At 44.3% G+C, this 20007-nt stretch overlaps 1 protein-coding gene across 2 annotated transcripts; it reads left to right on the forward strand.

Annotated features, from left to right (window-relative positions):
• Positions 1–7952: 7952 nt before the first annotated feature.
• Positions 7953–19723, forward strand: BNIP1 (BCL2 interacting protein 1). 2 transcript variants are annotated; one of them, XM_081035904.1, is made up of 7 exons: positions 7953–8055; positions 9810–9902; positions 11511–11606; positions 13205–13296; positions 15570–15671; positions 15884–16002; positions 16532–18321. In XM_081035904.1, the coding sequence occupies exons 1-7, from the start codon at positions 7972–7974 to the stop codon at positions 16726–16728; spliced, it is 783 nt and encodes a 260-aa protein (XP_080892030.1). In that variant the 5' UTR covers positions 7953–7971; the 3' UTR covers positions 16729–18321. The 2 variants fall into 2 exon arrangements, with proteins under 2 accessions (XP_080892030.1, XP_080892031.1); XM_081035905.1 differs by lacking the exon at positions 11511–11606 and having other exon boundaries at positions 16532–19723.
• Positions 19724–20007: the final 284 nt, after the last annotated feature.

Below are 20007 nucleotides of genomic sequence, written 5' to 3' on the forward strand. Positions count from 1 at the left end.
ACTTATTGTAGGAAATTTTAATATATTTCATTTTAGTAAGCTATTGATAAAATAGTTTTTGACCTTGAAATTTTAAAAAGTTTATTTAGCTTATTGTAGTATACTTCCACCAAACAACCAAAATACAGATTATTTTTATTGTATTATGTATGTATATATATGTAAAGACAAAGAAAAGCTAAAAATATCTAATTCTTTAGTTGCCACTTTTCCAATTGATGTATTATTGTGCATGTAATATTTTCAAAGATCAACACAAGCTTAAAACAAAAACAAAAAAATTTATAGATTTTTATATTTTTGTACAGGTATTTTCAAACTAGCTTCTTCAAACCTACATGTGACTTATTTTTCTTCTAGTTTCTAGAACCGAGAAATATTAACACATTTAGTTTTTAGGTGCTCTTTTTTGCTCACATAAAACAGCTTCATTAGTCAGTGTTTTAACTATGTTAAAGCTTTACCTCTTGATGAGAAATTTCTTGTATCAAGGCAGCATTATAAACCTTCCCCACAGATTTTTTCCTCCTGTCTCTTTTACTGTTTTATTCTCAAATCTTGTGGTTTGAACTCTGAAACTATAAAAACTATAATTAAAAAAAAAAATCCTATCTAGCCAGAAAAAAATACCAAAAATTTCAGACCTAGATGCTGGGAAAATATCTATTTCTCCAATTATTTCCCCATTACCCCTTGGAGAATTTTTCCTTTAATTGTATTTTGTCTATATAGTGTATTTCCTTTTAACATATTCTCCCCCCCGCTCCCCCATTTGTAAGCAATAGCCCATGAAGCTATCGCTTATAAAGGTTTGATTCTAACACACAGTTAGAATCAAACAAGTGAACAATGCCTATATGCTTCTTTGACATCGGGATCTGTGATGCACCAGATTTCCTAGTGTGCTTGGTGGAAATGTACCTAGTTAATGCATTCACACTGAACAGATGATAAGCTCAGATCTGATGGTTGAATAGACTGTAAGTTCATTGTTTAAAGTTTTCATTTTTAGGTGGGAGAAGGCAAAGCACAGGTTTGTAATTTGGAATTATATGAGGTTTTGACAGTGTGTTTGGCAAATTAAAACGTATTCGAAAATATGGCAGTTTCGCAATCAGGTGAAAATCACTTCATGATAGATTCAGCTGACGAGGTTTATAAAATTGCCCCTTTCTAGCTGCTCTGTTAGGAATTCTGGTTTTTGATACTTTTTTCCTGTCTGCAAACCAGAATTTGATTTTTTGGTCTTGCATTTCAAAAAAGACTTTGAATCTGTTTAGTAGATTACATATCCTTGCATTTCAGTGTTTTATATGTACTACTTAAGTTAAATAGTTAAAAGCTTTTAAATAGTTGAGCTTTTTAATGTTGACACTTTATTTTGTACCTATTTATATATGTATGTATATCTTAGAAAAGCACTTTGTTAAAAAAAATTTGCATTTTATATGATTCCTGCCATTTGCTGCTAAATCTGGGCTGGTCAGAATGCTGCAGCGATACTTGATCTAAATAAAAACCTGGCGGTAAAATGTAGAGTGAAAGTTAAATCCTCTTGCTGTTTTAACTTTATCATAAAGATGACATAGGCAAGCTGTGCAGCTTTACATTTTAACCAGGGGACTCTGTGGCATTTAAAACCGTCTAGAAATGGTTGTACTTTAATGCCAGTAATAATCTGCTTCCTCTATTGTCATTAAAATATATATGTTTAGTGTATCACACAAGCAAATCTTATAAGGGTAATGTAAAAACCCCAACAAATGTACATGTTCTGTTTTTGAAATTGTGGCATGTATTTTTGGGTGAAGATCATTAGAGAAGAGCACTCTAAAGGTTTTCTGTGTTCATACATGGTATACAGATAGTTCATAATGAAGTCCAGAATCTTACTTTAAGTGAAGGCATTGTGAATTCACCTCAAATAAACCCCATTGTTCCAAAAGCAATTATATAAACGTTGACTCTAGTACTACTATGACTTAAAAACAAAACAAAACAAAAAAGACAAAAAAACAAAAAACGTTCTTCCTCGTTTCAGATACACTGGATTCTTTATAGAGTTTGTCTCCACATGAAAGCATGCTGTCCAGTTGTTCTTGTTAATAAGATCTTGTCTGAGTTTTGAATTGGGTGCCACACTTTTTCAGTCAATATGACCGCTTGTTCTACTGTACCATGTATGATTCTTGTCCTTTCCTAGATCCTTCATGACACATTATGATGTGGCTTTATATTGTGCCTTACTTGTACATTAAAACAAAACGTCTTCATTCTCTTCCACTTCCTAAATCTTTCACTTTGACCTTTTTAGTAAGAGAATCAGAGCTATCATAAAAACATCATGAAGGATTTCAGATGGGTCTGGTTTCAAGTTCCCTCTCTTTATAGTTATTTTATGTTTGTATGGAAGACCAGTTTTGAATGGTCTTTGAATATGAGGGGGAAAGAGTAGCAGTAATTTTACTACATCCCTTTTTTTCTGATGTTCATGCATTTGTCAGACATCTTCTTTCTGATGCTTGACTTTATTTGCTCCTTAGCAATAGTCTGCATTTAAAGAGAGGTGTTCAGTTCATCAGCTTGAAATTGACTATTTCATTTTTCCAGAATTTTTTAGGAGAAGAGTACCCATTTTGTTTGTTTTATAAAACAGATGACAAGTCTCTTTAAAAGAAACAGAAGTACAGTAATTTTGAAACACAATGCTGTTAGTTTGGATTTCTTTTTTTATATATAATATTCATACAATTATCTGATGTTTGCCTTCATTAATAAAGCTGTTAGTTTATTCACCAAAATGTCAAGAATGGATGTGCTTTTCTTTATTCCATATATTTAAAACTATTTTAGCTGCTAAGATTTAGTTAACTTTCTAAGAGACGAATTCAAGTTGCCTTCAACAGGAAGTAACAAATTTATGTTCCCTTTATATAGTCTTCCTGAAATTCTGTTTAAGTATTTTCTATAGTCAATTATGTAACAGAATGTTAGCATCTCTCCAAATCTTGAAACTTGAATTTTGAGAATGCATTGAATTATGCTTTCAGTGTTAAAGTAAAAGGTTTCAATTATCCTTCTAGTGAAGTCTATTGTGGAATACCATTTCCCGTGGAACTGAGGCCATTTCCACAACTTTGCACAGAACTGCAGTCTTGTTCTTCCCTCGAATCATGACAAATAAGTCTCACACAGTGCCGTAATACTTGTGGATTCTTTTGTAATCTTTGTAATCTTAATAAGGGCATTATGAGAAGATGACTCCATGTTTTTTTAATATTTCAAACACAATGGGATGTAACAATGTCAGCTGTAGGAATGGTTGTTTCGTTTTAAGGAATAAGCGTGTTAGGGAAAGATGATGAAAATGTACTACTGAAAGTTTTACACTTCCATAGGCAAGTGGGGTTATGTGTTGAAGCATAATCCTCATGCTTAGTAAACTGACTGAAATTGTAGAAACTACACCTAGCAATTGAATTATGCCAAATTGCCATTTTTTTTTGTTTCGAAAAGAGAGATTTGGGGGTAGTAGTGAGGGAATAGAACCTTAAAACTACTTCCAGACAGTATTTTGGAATTGCAGACTTGGTGACTACTCAAGAACATCCGAGTTGGGTATTTCGGTGTGCCAAGTTCAGGTGAACTAGGTTTGCCTTTCGTAACTGTAAACACAATGGTGTCGTTGAATTCTGGGGGGACGGGAGCGGGACTGATTACTGTGTCTTGCCCTTCGCCCTATTTTTTTTCAGAACCAAATAACAGAAATGTGTATGTGTGTACTGTATCTGCCTTTTGACCACATTTTTATGACACTGTACTCCACTGCCTGCTTTTTTTTTTTTTAACCTTCTTTCCCTAGGATTTGTCCTATCACTAGAGTTTGTGGTTAACAGTGATACGAGGGCTGACCGCACATAAGTCACAAGAGCGGAAGGGCAAGAATTCAAAGCATTTGTTCATACAATGTGGCAACCTCTCTCGCATAGCTGTGTAGGATCCTGTTTGTAACGCTATCATAAATATTCTGTAGTTTTGTTTCCCCACCCCCCTCAACTGGAGCTATGAAACTTTTTATTGGATTCAGTCTTGTCTTTTGTCTAGAAAGAATTTTATCTTGTTGACGCATGAGCTGTTAAAAAATTATTCTATTAAATGTTGGTTAATAGTTGTGCAGTTTTTCTTTTCAGAAGAAAAGGCAATTCAGCTGTTGCCTTTGTTTTCTGTCATCTTCCAAGCCCTCAGCACTTCTAGTCAGATACAGATTCATCAGTGTATGCAACATCCTTTGTAATTTAAAATAAAAAAAGATGAAAAGAAAAGCTCTTGAATTGTTTGCCTCTGTTTTTGCCCTTCTGTCTCTTGCTTTTCTGTTGCTTACCGAGGTAACCATCAACTCCTCTTCCAGAAAATCCACTGCAAAGAAATTCCAAACTAAAGACAGCAATGAACTATGGATCACACCCTCCCCCTTCTCTTGGTGTAGTGTACAAAGAGCTAACTTTTTTTTTTTTTTTGACATTTTGGGCTGATTCTTCCAGTAATTTAGCAAAACTTAGCTATTATGTAGAATTATTTGTTGATAAAAACACTTGCATTCTTCATAGTTTAGAGCATAGTTTAGTTTATAGTTATTTCTCCTCTGATTCTTTGGGCAAGTGATTTCTTTGAGGGAAATTAAATATTAAGTTTCTTCTTCGTTCAAACATCTGTAGGTTTTTGTGCGTTTAATAATTCCAACTAAGTCCTCAAGCTAGGCTGAACATACATAGAGCCTTTAGTCAGGAGACCACTGTAGCAGAGAGTTCCTTTAGCCAACAAACAGACTTGTTCCTTCTGCTAAGACTTGTGGTAGGTACTGGGCTCTTAGGAGACTAGAGACTTCCAGTCTACTGAGGGAGGTGGCCTGCGAACAGGACCACAGAACAACACAAGAGCTGTTACATATGCAAAGGACTCCAGGTGTGTTACCGCCGAGTTATTTGCAAGGACGCAGATACCACATCCAGTGGGTTATGTTAGAGAAGAATTGACAGGCTTGTGTTCCTTACATGCCTGGACCCGTGAAGAGGAGCCCTTTTTGCTTCCCTTGAGTGACACTGAGGCCGTCAGGAAGCAAAGTGGACATGGCCTCCCATGGACTGGTTGTGCTTCAGGACTTGACCTCAAGACCACTCTTCACAGGAGCCTCTTTCGTGGTCTAGGAACTTGAAGGAGCTGGGTGAGCCAGGTCTGTCTAGTCCTTAGGCAACTAAACCTCCTGTGTCACCCAGTTAGATGGGTCATTCAGTTGTCCCTGCTCAGCAACATTGATTTCAGAGCCAGGAAAGCGCCTTAGCCACAAAAACATTAGTTGGGAAATCTTTTATTAATGTCCCAGCTGGAAGGTTCAGAACAGCAAGAAGGCGTGAGAAAGTCCTAGATGGCCAGGGTGGCATTCACGAAGTCGCTGCTCGGTGCTGTCCTGTCAGAGAACTCGGCTCCTGCTCTCAATTGCCCAGTGAAGTGGGTGGTCATCAACTAGACTCAGATAAGGGCTCTCACCCCAGACCCAGCATATGATAACAGAGCTCCAATTCAAACTCCGTCTGTTTGCTGCACTCGGAAACAATTCATACTCATCTCTAAGGCCGAGTCACAGGCAATATTTGGATGGATGTCTGTGTAGGATGGAGATAATGGGCTTAAGAATCTGAAAACCAGAAAGGACTAAAGTCAAAACCTAACATATTTAATAACCAAAAGCTAGTCTCAGGATCAGTGGGTAAAGGGGAGGAGAACAAAACAGCGTTGGCAGTTTAGCAGTGGGTCACCAAATTGCAAACCTATCTCTCAAAGATGGCCGCTAGCTGGCGGGCTTAGAATTGGGTCTTTTTGTTAGAATGGAATATGTCGGAGGGTAGAGAAATGGGGAGATGTGTTTTCTTCTTTAATTGCTGAGAGATGCAATTGGGAACTGTTGATTGCACAGGTATTTCCAGCAAGAAGCATGATGTGAAAGGTGCCGAGCTCACATGGGCAGATCTGTCACTTGCAGACTTCGGGCTTCTTCACTGTCGAATAGGGAGCTTTTGTTTGGGGATCCACAACGTATGACCCGAAAAATGTCAACTTCAGTTTCTTTAAAAGGTTTTAATTTTTTTTTTTAATTAATTTATTTATAAAAGGTTTTAATTTTAACATTGCCAGGAATGAACTTAACTGAATGAGGTCTAAAGAAAACTTGAAGATACTAAGGACACAGAAAACTTGAACAAATAACAAAGATAGACCAAGTTCTTGAACAGGAACAGTCTAAGAAACTGTTCAAGAGAACAAAGCTGTCAGTTCTCCTAAGTTAAATTAAAAAATGTAATGCCATCCCAATAGGGTTAAAAACAAAACTAAGTTCACATGAGGAAAATAATAGGTGGGAGATGCTGGGGAAGGAAAAGGGGGTGTTCAATCCCAACATACTGAAACACATAAAACTATAATTGAAAGTGTCATTTTGGTGCATGAATGGACAGGCTAACGACAGAAATAGATTCAAACATAAGAATTTAGTAAATGTGGCATCCTGAACCTGTGAGAAAAAGATTCTTCAGAAAATATTGTTGGAAAAACTGGGTAACCCTCTGGAAAAAATTAAGTTGGCTCTACACCTCACATCATAAGCCAACATACTTTTCAAAATGGGTAAAGATCTAATGTAAAATAAAAAAAAGAAAAAAAATCATAAAAACAGTTCCTGTGGGTGGGAAAGGCCTTTTTAACTTGGATTCCAAATCCAGGAGTCATAAAGACTGGTAAATTCTATGTGGAACAAAAATAAAGCAAAAAATTTAAAACTTTAAGGCCAAAAAAACACCATAAGCCAACTCAAAATTCTCTAAGCAAGAAAAAAGCTCATGGCTAATGGCTTAATCCTCCTAATACACAAAAAGCTCCTGGAAACTGATATGAAAAAGACCAACAACCCAATAGAGAAATGAGCCAACAATAAGTCAATACAAATAGTCCTCAACCTCATTCGTGATAAGAAACATGCAAAATAAAAGATGGCGTTTTTCACTTAATCAAATTGGCAGAAATCCCAGTGTAACACATTATGTTGGCAAGGCCGTGGGAAAGCAGGCATTTGTACCACACGCTAGTGGGAGTATAAGCTGATACGACCTCTGGGAAGAGCAGTTTGGTCGCATGTCGCAGAATTTTTAAATGCACGTATCCTTGGACCCGGCAATTCCATTTGCGCCGGGCAAAGTTATTATTCTCTTTGCCTATTTCCTCGTGTGTAAAATGGGGTAATTCTATCTCATGGGGTTGTTACGCGAGTGAAGTTCGATGCTACCCATAAAGCACTCAGTACCAGTACCTGGTACAGAGGAAGTGCTCCCAAAGTGTAATAATAGGCGGCAAGGTGCACTGTGTTCTTACCACGTGTCGCATGACTACACTGTGCGTGGTGCTTTTCATGTCTTGTTTAATCCTCAGCCCACCCTGCGATTCCACCAGACGGCCTCTGAGGAAACTGAGGCACAGAGACGTGAAGTGGGTACACTGTGAAATAGGAAAATACAAGAAAGTTTCAATAAATATAAAAACATTGTTAAAATGCCACCTTCCGGAGACATCCTAATCGATACTTTCCTTCCAGTCTTTTTTTTTTTCTTTCTCTCTAATGCAAAAAAAGTCTGTAACCATCACAGTGGCAGACAGGCGGAAGGTGGGGAGAGGCCCCCGCGACAGCGTTCTTGATACTCCCTCTTGTCTTCCTCTCCGTGTTATTAGGACCACTCCAAGAATCGAGGCCGGTTCCCCCCCGCCCCCCCTCCCCCCCCCCCCCCGTGTCAAGGACGAGTCCCCCGACTCGGCGCCGCCACTCTCGCTCGCCGCGGGCCGGTCTCTAGGGGGCGCTGCCGCCAGACCCAGAGGCCGAAACGCGTTTGCACTTGGCCACCGCCGCGGCCCGTAGTCGGCGTCTCCAGCATGGCGGCTGCCCAGGATGTCCACGTCCGGATCTGCAACCAAGAGATTGTCAAATTCGACTTGGAGGTGAAGGCGCTCATCCAGGTACTGATCCGCGGGACCCCTGCTGGGCTCCAGCCGCCCTGAACCCGAGCCCCGCTGCTGTCCGGGGAGCTCCGCCGCCTCCCTTGGTCGGGGCCGCAGCTGGGGGACGACTCACGACGGGCCCCGAGCACTCCTAGGTAGCTCTGAGGCCGGCTCCCTGCTCTCTGGACCCCTGTGATCCCTTCCCCGTGACCGTGGGCCTTGAGCTGCCATCCGGGGGCCGCTGGCTCGCCCTCCCCCGGGACACCCCGTGTCCCCCTCCCCGACCAGGCTTCCCCTTTGCGGGGTCCCTCCCGTCCGCACCCCTGGCGGTCGCCTCGCCCAGGACCACCTCGCCACCCGCCGAGCACCCTGCTTGGCCCCGCCCCACTTTTTGGTAGCGTCCCGGAGGCCCTAGGCCTGCCCCCTGCCGGCCAGCCCCGCCGGCTCCCGTGCCCCGTGCCACCCGAGACCACTTGGCGCGGGTGGACTGAATGTAACCTCCGCTGCAGTTGTGATTCTGGAAATGGGGGGATCGAGTCGAGTGCCAACGCCGCATCAGCAGGCAGGTGGTAGCAAACCCGGGACCTGCACGGGGAAAGGCAGCCTTCAGAAGGGACGTCGTCCCTGCTCAGGGGACTGAAGGAGCTTTGGCTCACGCCATTTAGAGGCAGAAAGCTGTACAGTAAACCACGGCAGAGGCGAGAGTTAGGAATGTAGAAATGGTTCCCTGAGGTTAGCAAAAGAAACCAAGAGTTGTGAACCCGGGTTTGAAGCAAGTCGTTTCCATTGCCAACCAATGTTACTAAACATGAGGCGTGGGCTCCGAGTTTGCATCGAGCTAAGGCCAAAAGTGAAGGAAAGTAGGGCTCCCCACGGAAACCAGATGCAAAGTAAACCGAATTAGTGGTTTTGCATATGGTGCCAGGAATTGTGATTTAATGAGTAAGCCGGAGAACAAATGAGGAAACTTGATATAAACATTTAAACTTCTTGAACTTCCTTCTCCCATTCATAAGCTAAGAAACGGACCAATTCTAGACGCTGATGAGAAAGGTTGATGATAGCGCGATTCACTGCATTCATTGCACTCTCACTGTGTTCCAGCCCCTCTGCCAAGCACCTTACATACACCCATGGTCTATGAGTTAGGTAATGTGTTGAGGAGGAAACCAGCCCAGACAACTCAAGTGACTTTTTCAAGGTTACATAGTAAATCGCTGCAGCAAGAATCTGAATTCGCATAGTCCGGCTGTAGGGCCTGCTCTAAAACCTGACTCCCGTAATTCTGAATGTTCAGAAACAAATTCTAAGTCTCCCCTAGAATATGTGTATAAACAGTGATTTACAGTAGGTGGTTTGTAGAATCAGATTGAAGTCAGTCTCGTCCTATGAGGCCAGGAATTTAGCACCCTGATTTTCAAGTTGGAAAGCTCTAAAGTTATGGTATCACTTTTGGCTGTGCATTTTAATTGAACACGCAAGCTGCGTTAAGCCTTTCCTACCGGTCGGGTGGCATTTTGTTAAACTTTAGGAACTAATAAGTCAAGACAGAGTTGTGTTTCTTTGTATTCTTTTATATTACCTACTCAAAATTAATTTAAAGAGGGAGGAGAAAAATGTAAATGATGTTCTTGTGTCGCAGAGGTAAGAGCAGAGATCACGTCCGTGGGCCTACCTTAGTGGTGGTCTACGCTAGCTCTCTCACTGTACAGACAGCATCATTTCATTTCATTGCCTTGAGAAAGGCCCCTCACCTCTTCGATGTCTCCTAGGATATTCGAGATTGTTCAGGACCATTAAGTGCACTGACTGAATTGAATACTAAAGTGAAAGAGAAGTTTCAACAGTTACGGCACAGAATCCAGGTGAGTGGCTGCAGAACTGAGATGCTGAGAGTGGGGTACTATCAAGGGGGCTTGGTCCTGGGACTCACCGCTGCTGTTCAGGTTCTTGAGGAGACGTCCAGACAGTGAGAGTCACTGTACTAAGCTGCTGTCCAGGTGAAAATGAGGAACTGGGAGTGCAGAGCACTGCCAGCTGTGCTAAGTGGAGGGCAGGGACACCGTCGTCTTTGCTTGGAATTTTTCAACTTGAAAACTCTGAGGTCACTTGAACTGCTTTCTTTTCTCTCCCACTCTCTCCAATCCATCACCATTGTCTGCTGGGTTGTTGTTTTTCTCAGGCTGCCGCTTTGCCCAGCCCCTTCCTTTCTGTTTTCTGTAGTGACCAATCACAGCATATGCACATATAACACTCTTGAATTTAACTGTGGTATAGGTGCCATCTCAAAAGACAACAAAGGGAGAGGTACCAGTTTGAATAGTACGGGTGTTTCTGCCTCTGTGAGGGTAAAACGGAGGGTTTTACCCTCCGTTTCGGTGAGGGTAAAATGGGGGGCGTGGATCTGCCCATCTCTGGGTGAGTCTTGCGCACCTACTCTGGCTGCATATGGTACTGAGGTTTAAAGACTTGTGCTTTTCATATCGCATGGCCCCAAATGCCAGCCAGCAACTGTTGTTCCTTAACAGAAGAAGACAGTCTGTTCCAAAGCTGGTAGAAGAACTGGCCGTTTAGACCCTGAGAAACAGTATGTCTATGTCCTGTGTGTTTTTCAAGCCCAGTTTTGAAAATACACAGTTTTTGTCATAGGAGTTCACTTTAGAATTTCAGCAGTGTCACTGAACGTAGTGTCTTTTCTGCCTCCATCTCTAGCACTGATTTAATCATTTTAATTTTTTTGAAAGGGTGTTGCTTTCACATGGTTTATACATATGTATGTGTATGTGTGTAAATATTGGCATACAGTGAAGTCTCAGTTATGCCCCTTTTGCGTTCTCCAAACAAGTAACCAACCACCTTTGTTTGTTACTTATGTATCTTTCCATAGTTTTCTCTACTCAGAGACTAAAAAAGGCAAATAACGTTATTTCTTTCCCATTTCTCATCTAAAAGGTAACATATAAAAACACTGCCTTTTAAAACTTAACAATATGTATTGGAAATCTTTCCATATCAGTATTAGGGAGCTTCATCTTTCTTTCTTCATAGCCATATTTTTTTTTAGTTAGTCCTCTATCAAAGGACATTTATTTGGATTGCCCTTTTTTTCTTTTTTCTTTTCTTTTTTTTTTGCTTTTTAAAGCTAATTTATTTCCTAAAAGACCTTTCTTTCTTCAACTCACATGACTTCAACTCTCCAACCATACCCACCAAGTATTTCTTTGTTCTTTCTGTTAAGTGCCTGCTCACCCAGTGTTTATTTCCTTCACTAATGAAAATTACCTCCCCAGTACATTTACATATTTATTATGTCCATCCCCCGCCCCCCATCATCAGCTCCTTCTGGCACCAATCGAGGCCCTATGAGCACGTGGACAGTGAATGAGTAACCTCATCCCAGCTTTAATTTGTATTTCCTAAACATTCATACCTGGAAATACATACAAGATATCTATTTGTTTGATTTTTTTCAGATCTTACATCCTCTTTATATATTTGCAACAAGATTGTGTGATGATGCTAGGAGAATAATTGGCCCCATAGCCTCAGGATATGGTGTCCTGTACATAGTAAGTGCTGGGCAGTGACTGTGGAAATATCTGTGTGAGTGTCTTTGTGTGCGAACTGTTTTACCCCTTTTCTTCCAGAACTATCCCTGGGTTTCTGTGAGAGAGAACTTCCACGCAACCTTTCACGAGGAAACTGTACATTTTTCCCTCCCTCCTTCGCCTCCCTTCTTCCCATACATCCATTCTTTCCTTGGAGGATTTGGTGCCTAATACGTATCAGGCACAAGGGGTAAATTTAGTGAACACTAGATACAGCACTGCTTTTTCAGACTTCATATTCTAGTAAGAAATCTAGATTTTAAGCAAATAATTATGCAAATTAACTAAGTACATTTGCGGAACTTTTCCAGTTCACATCCTTTTTCTTCTACCTCAGCAATATCTGGGGCCATAACTTGGAAGTCACCTCCGAGCTACTGAAATGGTGGACACAGACACTTGTTCTTGCCCAGCGTCTGCAAAATGCAAATTAGTATATACATAATTAGTATAGAAATGAACGAATACAGTGTTGTTTTAGCATCAGTAGCTTGATTGAAACTGGAACTTGCTTTTAATCTGTAAACAAAAAAACATGACTTGAGAGCTGAGCTGTGGGGCCATCTTTAATGATAGTCTGTCGGCAATTCCGTGTCTGACGATCTGGGGGTCTCGGGCTGCTGGCTCTTCCGTCTGCGGCCCCTCGCTGTGGTGGACCGTTGGTTTCAGCGTTCCGGCTGTGTGCAGTCCTCTCCAGCAGACCTTATCTGTGCGTGTAGCAGCCTGGCGTGAAGCTAAGTCTCCGGAGGTTTTTGCGTTTGCTTTTGCCAGATCTCCTGGGATGATCACGTGCCTGGGAGCACTTTTCATGTTAATTTCTCCTCATGGAGGTTCTCGAACCACTCAGGGAGGATGAATTTGAACCCCAGGTCAGCATGAGGGTAGCTTCCTGGTTATAAATTCTCAGGGGAGGTGTTTCATATCCCTCTAGCCAGAGCCCACAGCAAAAAAGGACAAGCTTCCGTGTTGTCTCTGTGCTGGTTGACAGATGTTTTCCTCGTTCACCTGTTCATTGAGGGTGTAGCCCTGTGTGGGTCCTGCTTTGTGGTGTTCTCAGTCTGATTCCTGGCCTCAGGTGGCCTGGGCTTCATTTTCTGTCCCTACATGGGCTTTAACACCAGCAGAATGTGTACCACCGGTCTGTAGTAAAATAGGGGCTGAGATTGGGAGTGAGCATTTAGAAGCATCTAGCAGTTTGCTGTGCCCATGAGGTCTGCGAGCTGAGGGGTGGATCCTGTTCAATAATTTCTGTTCCTTTTCATTTCAGGCATGCGCTGCATTACAGGAGCGCACCCCCACTCCAGGGCAGCCACGCACCGCTCCCGGGCTGACCTCACTGGCTCTTCATTCCCTCCTCACTTTGGGGTCTTGGGATTTTCCCTACTTTCTTGCAAACCAGCTATGAGGATGTTTGTTCCATGTTACCTGTTGTTCCTAGGTGTTCTGTTCAAGGAGGGTGTACAAGTACTGTCGTATGACGTCACTAGAAATAGATGTGCTCTCTAGCTTTTATACTGGCTCATAAAATCATTTTAATATAGAGCTATTTTCTTCCAAAGGAGCTTGAGCAGTCGGCTAAAGAGCAAGACAGAGAGTCGGAGAAGCAGGTTCTGCTCCAGGAAGTGGAGAGTCACAAAAAGCACATGCTCAGGTAGGCGGGGCCTGGCCTCCTGCCCTTGGCCTCTGCTGCGCCACCTGCTGTGCCACCTGCTTCCTGGGAGGTTTGGGCCTGGGTTTGCCTAACCTGGGTTTAGTAACTTAATTGTTTCATTTATACACAGACTGAAGGTTCTCTCTGGATCAGTAATTCCCAAAGGGAGGGGCAGGCAGGGGCTACTGGGTAGGTGGAAGTGGCCATAGTTTACAAAAGCATATTTAACATTACACTGTATTTCATGTTTTTAAAACAAAACTACAAAAAAAAAAAAGGTTGCTATTGTAATACAGGTCCTTTTTATCTAAGGAGATGCCAGAAAAAGTCTACCTTTTAAAAGTGAACCTGTTTAAGATGGATCAAAATTTAAGAAATTTTGAGTGGGACTTTATCTTAAAAAATGAAACCAACAATGCAAACAAGCTTATGTTATATTAAAAAAAAAAATTGAGGTTATCATTGCGGCTATGTGCTACTACTTGATTATGTATTTGCGCTATTGTGCTATTTCTTGGTGTTGAATTGGGAGACTTTGCCAACAAAATTGTCTGATGGCATGAGACGGTACCCGTCCCTTCACGTTTGACTTTTTGCACCATAATGATAAGAGGGGTTTTATTGCAAAAATATTTGAGGGCTCCATCATCTTATCCAATCCTCTGGTAGCCACATCGTTTCTTGTTTAAAGCCCCGGCTTGGCCACTCTCCTCTTAGGCATTCTCTTCGCCCTTATTAATTGGTCAAACTCTGCCACATCCGTATTTGTGGCTTTGCTTCTGATTTGAGGAATGCTCCAGCATCTTCCTGGCTGACAGCAGCTGTGTTGATAGCCCCCAGGAGCAGATGGACTGACAAAGACGTGGGCATGGTGGCAGCTAGTTAGGTAGGGAGGGGTGTGAGTGGCGACCAGTGTTCAAGTGCTTGGCTTAGTAGTGATACTTTGTGTCATGATGACTTTTGCTTCCATGGCCACCAAGAGCATCAGATTATACACACTGAGTAAAGAGCGCCCCTCCTATGAAGTATATGGTAAGTAATGGCGGACAGAACCAATTCAGCATGGGTTTAAAGTTGAGAATGGCCGTTCGTGGTGTGGAATTGCAAGGTGCAGGAGAGAAAGCAGTAAAATCGTGCTTTGGCGGTTGTGTGCGCAGTGCTTGCACTGGCGGGGTGATCGTGCTTGTCACACCGAACATAAATATTTGCTGGCGTGTCTTGCTTCCCGAGAAATGGGAGCCCCGTGAGGTCAGGCACTGTCGCTTGTTCACCTCTGCATTGCAGGGCCCAGCAGAACTCCCTCGCTAGCAGTCTGAAAACGTGACTGATTCCTTTTAAATATCAGGTGTGACATGGCAGAGCAGCTGCTGATCAGGGGGCAGAGAGCTCATCTGAAGACTTTCCACGGAGGGCTGCTGTTAGAAAACCGCCCCATTAGTTCCTGTACTCCACGCTTGACTTTTTAAGTATTTCAGGGGTTAGTGCAGTTGACTTGAGCCAGCTGCATAAGAGTTCTAGATTGAGTGTGCTTCTCTGGGGGTCCCAGTTACCTTTATAGTCCTGGACAGAGGCTGTGCTGCTAACGCCAGGGGGCTGCCCACAAATTGGACTTGTCTCTCGCAGGCAGGGCGGGTAAAGAATGTAAATAAACCACGTCTCCTCAGGCCCTGCTGAGGCGGTGTGTTCATGGGGTCCACAGTTTGTCCGTGGTATGTAAAGAACAGCAGACCTTGGAGAAATAATGAGGAAAACTGTCTTTGTGTGATTTTCTACTTCTTAAAACATACACTGCCTGAATAACTAATGGGCCAGAAACTGTTGTTCTGGTGATACAAAGGCGCGTAGACATGGTTCTCGAAACAGGACCAACCAGCACACAGTGCAGAACTGTAAAGTATGAGAGGTGACCGGGCCTCATGCTCAGCATAGGGGGCGGGGCTTGGAGGTTCCCCTGACATCTGGAGCCTTTCCGGGCTATAAACAGAGCTGTGCCCTGGCTACACTGCTCCCTCTGGATGCCCCGGGGGGGGAGGGGGGAGAGGGAACGTCCTGGAGGCGGCCAGGGTCCAGATGAGAGGGTTGAGGCCAGAGCTGGAGCAGTTGCTGGGGCAACCAAGGGGAGGAAGTGGCGGGAGATGGGGATGGGCACTGTGGGCCACACCTGGGTGCCTTTGCCCATCACTCCCTGCCTGAAGGAAGGACTGCTGTGACTTGAGCTGACTGGCAGCCGGGTGGAGTCAACAGAAACTCACGCATGACCCTTCTGATTCCAGCAATCAGGCCTCATGGAGGAAAGCAAACCTCACTTGCAAAATGGCTATCGACAATGTAGAGAAAGCAGAACTTCTCCAGGGAGGAGACCGCTTACGGCAAAGGTATCTCTCTCTGTTCCAGAAGGAAGCACCAGTGTACGTGCCCGCTGGTGGTCTTCGGGAGTGTGGTCTCAGCACACCCTTGCCAGCACTGACCATGAACATTTAAAAAGCGTCTATTCATTTGATAGATTAAAAATGGGATCTCATCTGCGTGTGGGGCTTTCTTGTAGCCTGGCTTTTATTGACTCCCTCCTCCCACTCTGGACTTCTAGGAAAACCGCCAAAGAGAGCCTGGCCCAGACGTCCAGCAGCATCACAGAGAACCTCATGGGGATCAGCAGGATGATGTCCCAGCAGGTCCAGCAGAGCGAGGAAGCCATACAGACGCTAGGTAAAGCCAGGCCTACAGTAGGAAGTCTGGCGTGGCACCTGTCCCAGGCCCCTCCCTTTCTGCCTCCCCCCGAAGCTGGCTAACTTGTGTGGCTCCTCACTGTGTGACAGTGTGGTTTTACCCAGAGTGGGACATGCTGCTCTCATTTCTCTTTTGGTTTCTGTAGTACATCCCCATTGAAACGTTTCCCCAGCAGGAGCTCTCCCAGGGGCTCGTGTGAAAGGGTGCCAGCAGGGTTAGCAGAGGGGCCTGGGAGTCTGCTTTTCATCCAGGGCTCTTGGTAAACCCCAGAGGCCAGGCCACTTTGGGAATCATTGGCCGGAGACACGCTCACTGTATTGGCTGCCGGCTTGTCCACTAGAACCTCAGCTTACAAATAGAACGCAGCTTACAATTCTGCGTTCTCTCCTGGCTCAAGGAACTTGCTTCCGAGTGCCGTGTTGTTCGCCAGGCACCCAGCCAGCCCAGCCGTCTTTGCATTCTCTACTCTGTAGTCTCTGAGTCAGGCTCCCTCCCTCTTATGTTTCAGCCAATTCTTCCCGGACGATCCTGGATGCCAATGAAGAATTCAAGTCTATGTCCGGGACCATCCAGCTGGGACGGAAGCTCATCACAAAATATAATCGCCGAGAACTGACGGACAAGCTTCTCATTTTCCTTGCCCTGGCCCTTTTTCTTGCTACGGTTCTCTATATCATAAAAAAGCGGCTCTTTCCATTTTTGTAAGATCTGAGAGCTGCCAGCTTCTGCCCTTTAAGCTCCAGTGTCAGGATCCAGTCACGCTCCTGAGCTCCGGCCCCCCTCCCCCAGTCGGCTCCAACTGCTCAGCAGGCTGGATGGAGAGTCCCCCAGGGCTTTGCAGGTGGTTTCCCTGTAAAGGGTGAGCAGAGCAAGGGGTCGGAGACCTGTCATCAGGACACCTACAGGGACACAAGAACTCTTAAGAACCAGCGTACACTGTGGGTGGCTGCCGTTGGGCACTCAGGCCACCCTCAGGGATTTGATGATCCTGCTCTGGCTCCCTCTCCTGCTGTGGCCTTCACACGCACCTGCTGGAGGGAAGAGAGCGTGGGGAAGAAGGATGATGAAAACTCATGTCCATTCCTTGAATAAACTTGACTGCATTCAGTACAGTGAAGTGCATGTGTGTTTACAAGGTATCCCCCCAGGAACCTGCGTGCTTCTGTTTGCTGTCCGGAGCTGTAGGACACGAGCGTAGATCATTTACTTGTTCATCCAACAAAGAAGTAGGAAGCCACAGCCACATGCAGTGTATGATAGACACTGCTGACTGGTACAAATGCATCGATAAAGCAGCTGTGGTCCCTCTCCGAAGGAGCAAGATGAACAAGATCCCACAAGATCCCACACGCGCTAAGGAAGGAGCATGCCAACAACCCCCACTGCAGGTGGCCCACCCGCCATCCAAAAAGCTGAGGCAGACAACCTCTTTCTGTGCACAGCAGCCTGGCCTGGGGTGTGCAGTGTCTCTGCTGGCCCACGCCTTTCTTTTTGAGGTCCAGAGCTAAATATAACCAAAGAGAGTGAGGCTAGTGATAAGCTGAAGCCTGTCTGGGCCTGAGTTCTGTTGAGGCCAAGGGGGTAGGGCCAGGATAGGCCGGGCTAGAGATGGTAGTGTCTGTGCCATAGGCCTGGCTAACGTCGTCGCACATGAATCCCAGCCTCCCCCACTATTTATAGCCCCGGAGGCCCTGGGACGGGTAATGCGGACAGAGTGTGGACTTTGAAGCTTGGTTTCAAAGACTGGGTTTTGAGTCTTCGCTCTACTACTAATGGACCACATGAGCATGGGCTAGTTACCCTTGTCACTAAGCCTCAATCTTCCCACCTGTACAGTGGTCACAATAGTCCAGGTAGATGCTCGTGGAGTGGACTTGATAATCAAATGAGACCAGAAAGGAACAGCTTCTGTCTGACCGAGCAGTGGGTTTCCCAAGGCGCCACCTCCAGGACCCTGGGCCCCCAGGTTTCCTGCAGCAAACAGCAGGGGCCTCAGGGAAAGCTAGTTGTTTAGATGTGTTTGAGCGGAAGGGGTCAGGTAAGGCCTCAGTTCTGAAGCGCCAGATCGTCATGGGACCAAGTTATAGAGATTGGCTGCACACCCCAGACCAACTGGTTTAATGAGTAGGTTCTGAGTGAAAGTGTGTGTGTGTGTACACATCATATGCGTCATCCTTAAACAATTTCTGGCCCCAGAAGACACTCGGTGCAAATGGGGCACGCATGTGTCTTATTTATAGTCAAATTAAAGCTGAGAATAAAGCACAGATGGGAAATTCCCGCTCAGATTCCAGCTGTAAGGACAGCAGATGGATGTTATCAACTTAGGATTTTCTTGTCTTAACATTTTTCTTGACTGCTTCCCGCTAATTGTCAACATCCTCCTTACAATGTGGAAATGTGTGGGCTCTGTACTCCCTAAAAATTCTCCCTTTGACCCTCTACTCCTCTTTACTTGCCTCCTTCTGAAAATAGTGTTGACTTTGACCCATTCTGAAATGTCATGGATAACATTTATCTCGCAACCCCAGTCAGCCACCAGGTTAAAAGTCGTCCAGGCGGGCTGGCTGTGCAGGAGGCGGCCATCTCCACGTCCCACCAGGAGGGGGCAGTGCTCACGTTCACTCCGTGGTCTGGCCGAACGCAGTCGTCCACGTGAAATGCTCTTACGGATTTATTCTTTAACCGATACCAGGTTTGTTCTTGTTTTTTGTTTTTTTTGTTTGTTTTTTAATGTACAAAGCTTATATGTCTTGTTTTTGGAAGACATTTCCTAAATGACTTTAATTTTCACTGTTAAACAGTAAGGCAAGCTTGTGGGCTACATTTTAAGTAGTTGACAGTGCAGGAATTACAAGTATAGAGCAGCCTGTCAAGAGAGCTTTCATTCAGGTCTTGACTCAGCACCTACTCTGTGTCAGGCACTGTGTTTGGGGTACATAGAGAACAAAGCAGACTTCCTATCATCATGGAACTTACAGTCTGGGGGGGACAAGGGGCAGATGATAAACAATTAACATACAAACATTCATTGTGTTAGAAGGTAAGTGTTTGGGGGGGAGTGGAGAAGGCTAATAGGGATCTAGTATATAGGCGTGGTCAGAGGTGGCCTCACTGACTTGAGGGGACACACACACACTCTTAATAAGTGGACAGCCAAGAGAAGAGGGCTCCATGCAGGGACCAGCTAGAGCAAAGGCCTACGGTGGACGCATCTATGATACTGTGATTTGTAATAAGAAATGTATGTTCAGTCTTGGTGCTGTTCCTGGTCCAGAGCCCCTAAAACCTTTGGAATTCTCAGTGAGGAGAGTGGTAAATATGTCCGATGTTAATGAGGCAGCTTTAGGACCCCACCCCGGGGTGGGCTGCTGTTTTCCCTTCATTGTAGAACTCGTTTATAAAAATTCATATAGAGGAGATGCAGGAAGGCAGAAACTTAACATCTTACCAAACAGTTCAACTTACCCCATCACTTTCTGAATCTCTAGAAAACACACAACTGTAGAGTTGTTGTAGTCACTTGAGCTGTGTTAATTCTTTGCGTCTTTAAGTTTCAGTTGTATTCTTTCTCCTGCATGTGTATATAACCCTTTTGGGATACAAAAGGCAACTGTCCTTCATTTAGGTAAAAATTTTGGGTCCACATCGAAATGTTTTTTTGGAGGCTTCACATTTGGAATTGAGATCCTTCAATACCACTGTGTTTCTTGCCCTGGTTTTGTACCACCTCGTAGTTCCTCTTCTACTCTGCAGCCAAGGGTCCTTTCTAGAGAACAAGTCGAATCAGATCTGTTGAAGGGGGCTGGTTGCCAGAGAAGCCAACCTTGTGATTAGAGGGTTGGAACTTTCAGTCCCACCTCCGACCTCTGGGGAGGGGAGAGGGACCGGAAATGGAGCTCAATCACCAATGGCCCTTGATTGAATCAGTCATGCCTTTGTAAGGAAGCCTCCATAGAAACCCAAAAGGACAAGGTTCAGAGA

This window comes from Rhinolophus hipposideros (assembly GCF_964194185.1).
Source record: "Rhinolophus hipposideros genome assembly, chromosome: 23".
NCBI classification, from domain to species: domain Eukaryota; kingdom Metazoa; phylum Chordata; class Mammalia; order Chiroptera; family Rhinolophidae; genus Rhinolophus; species Rhinolophus hipposideros.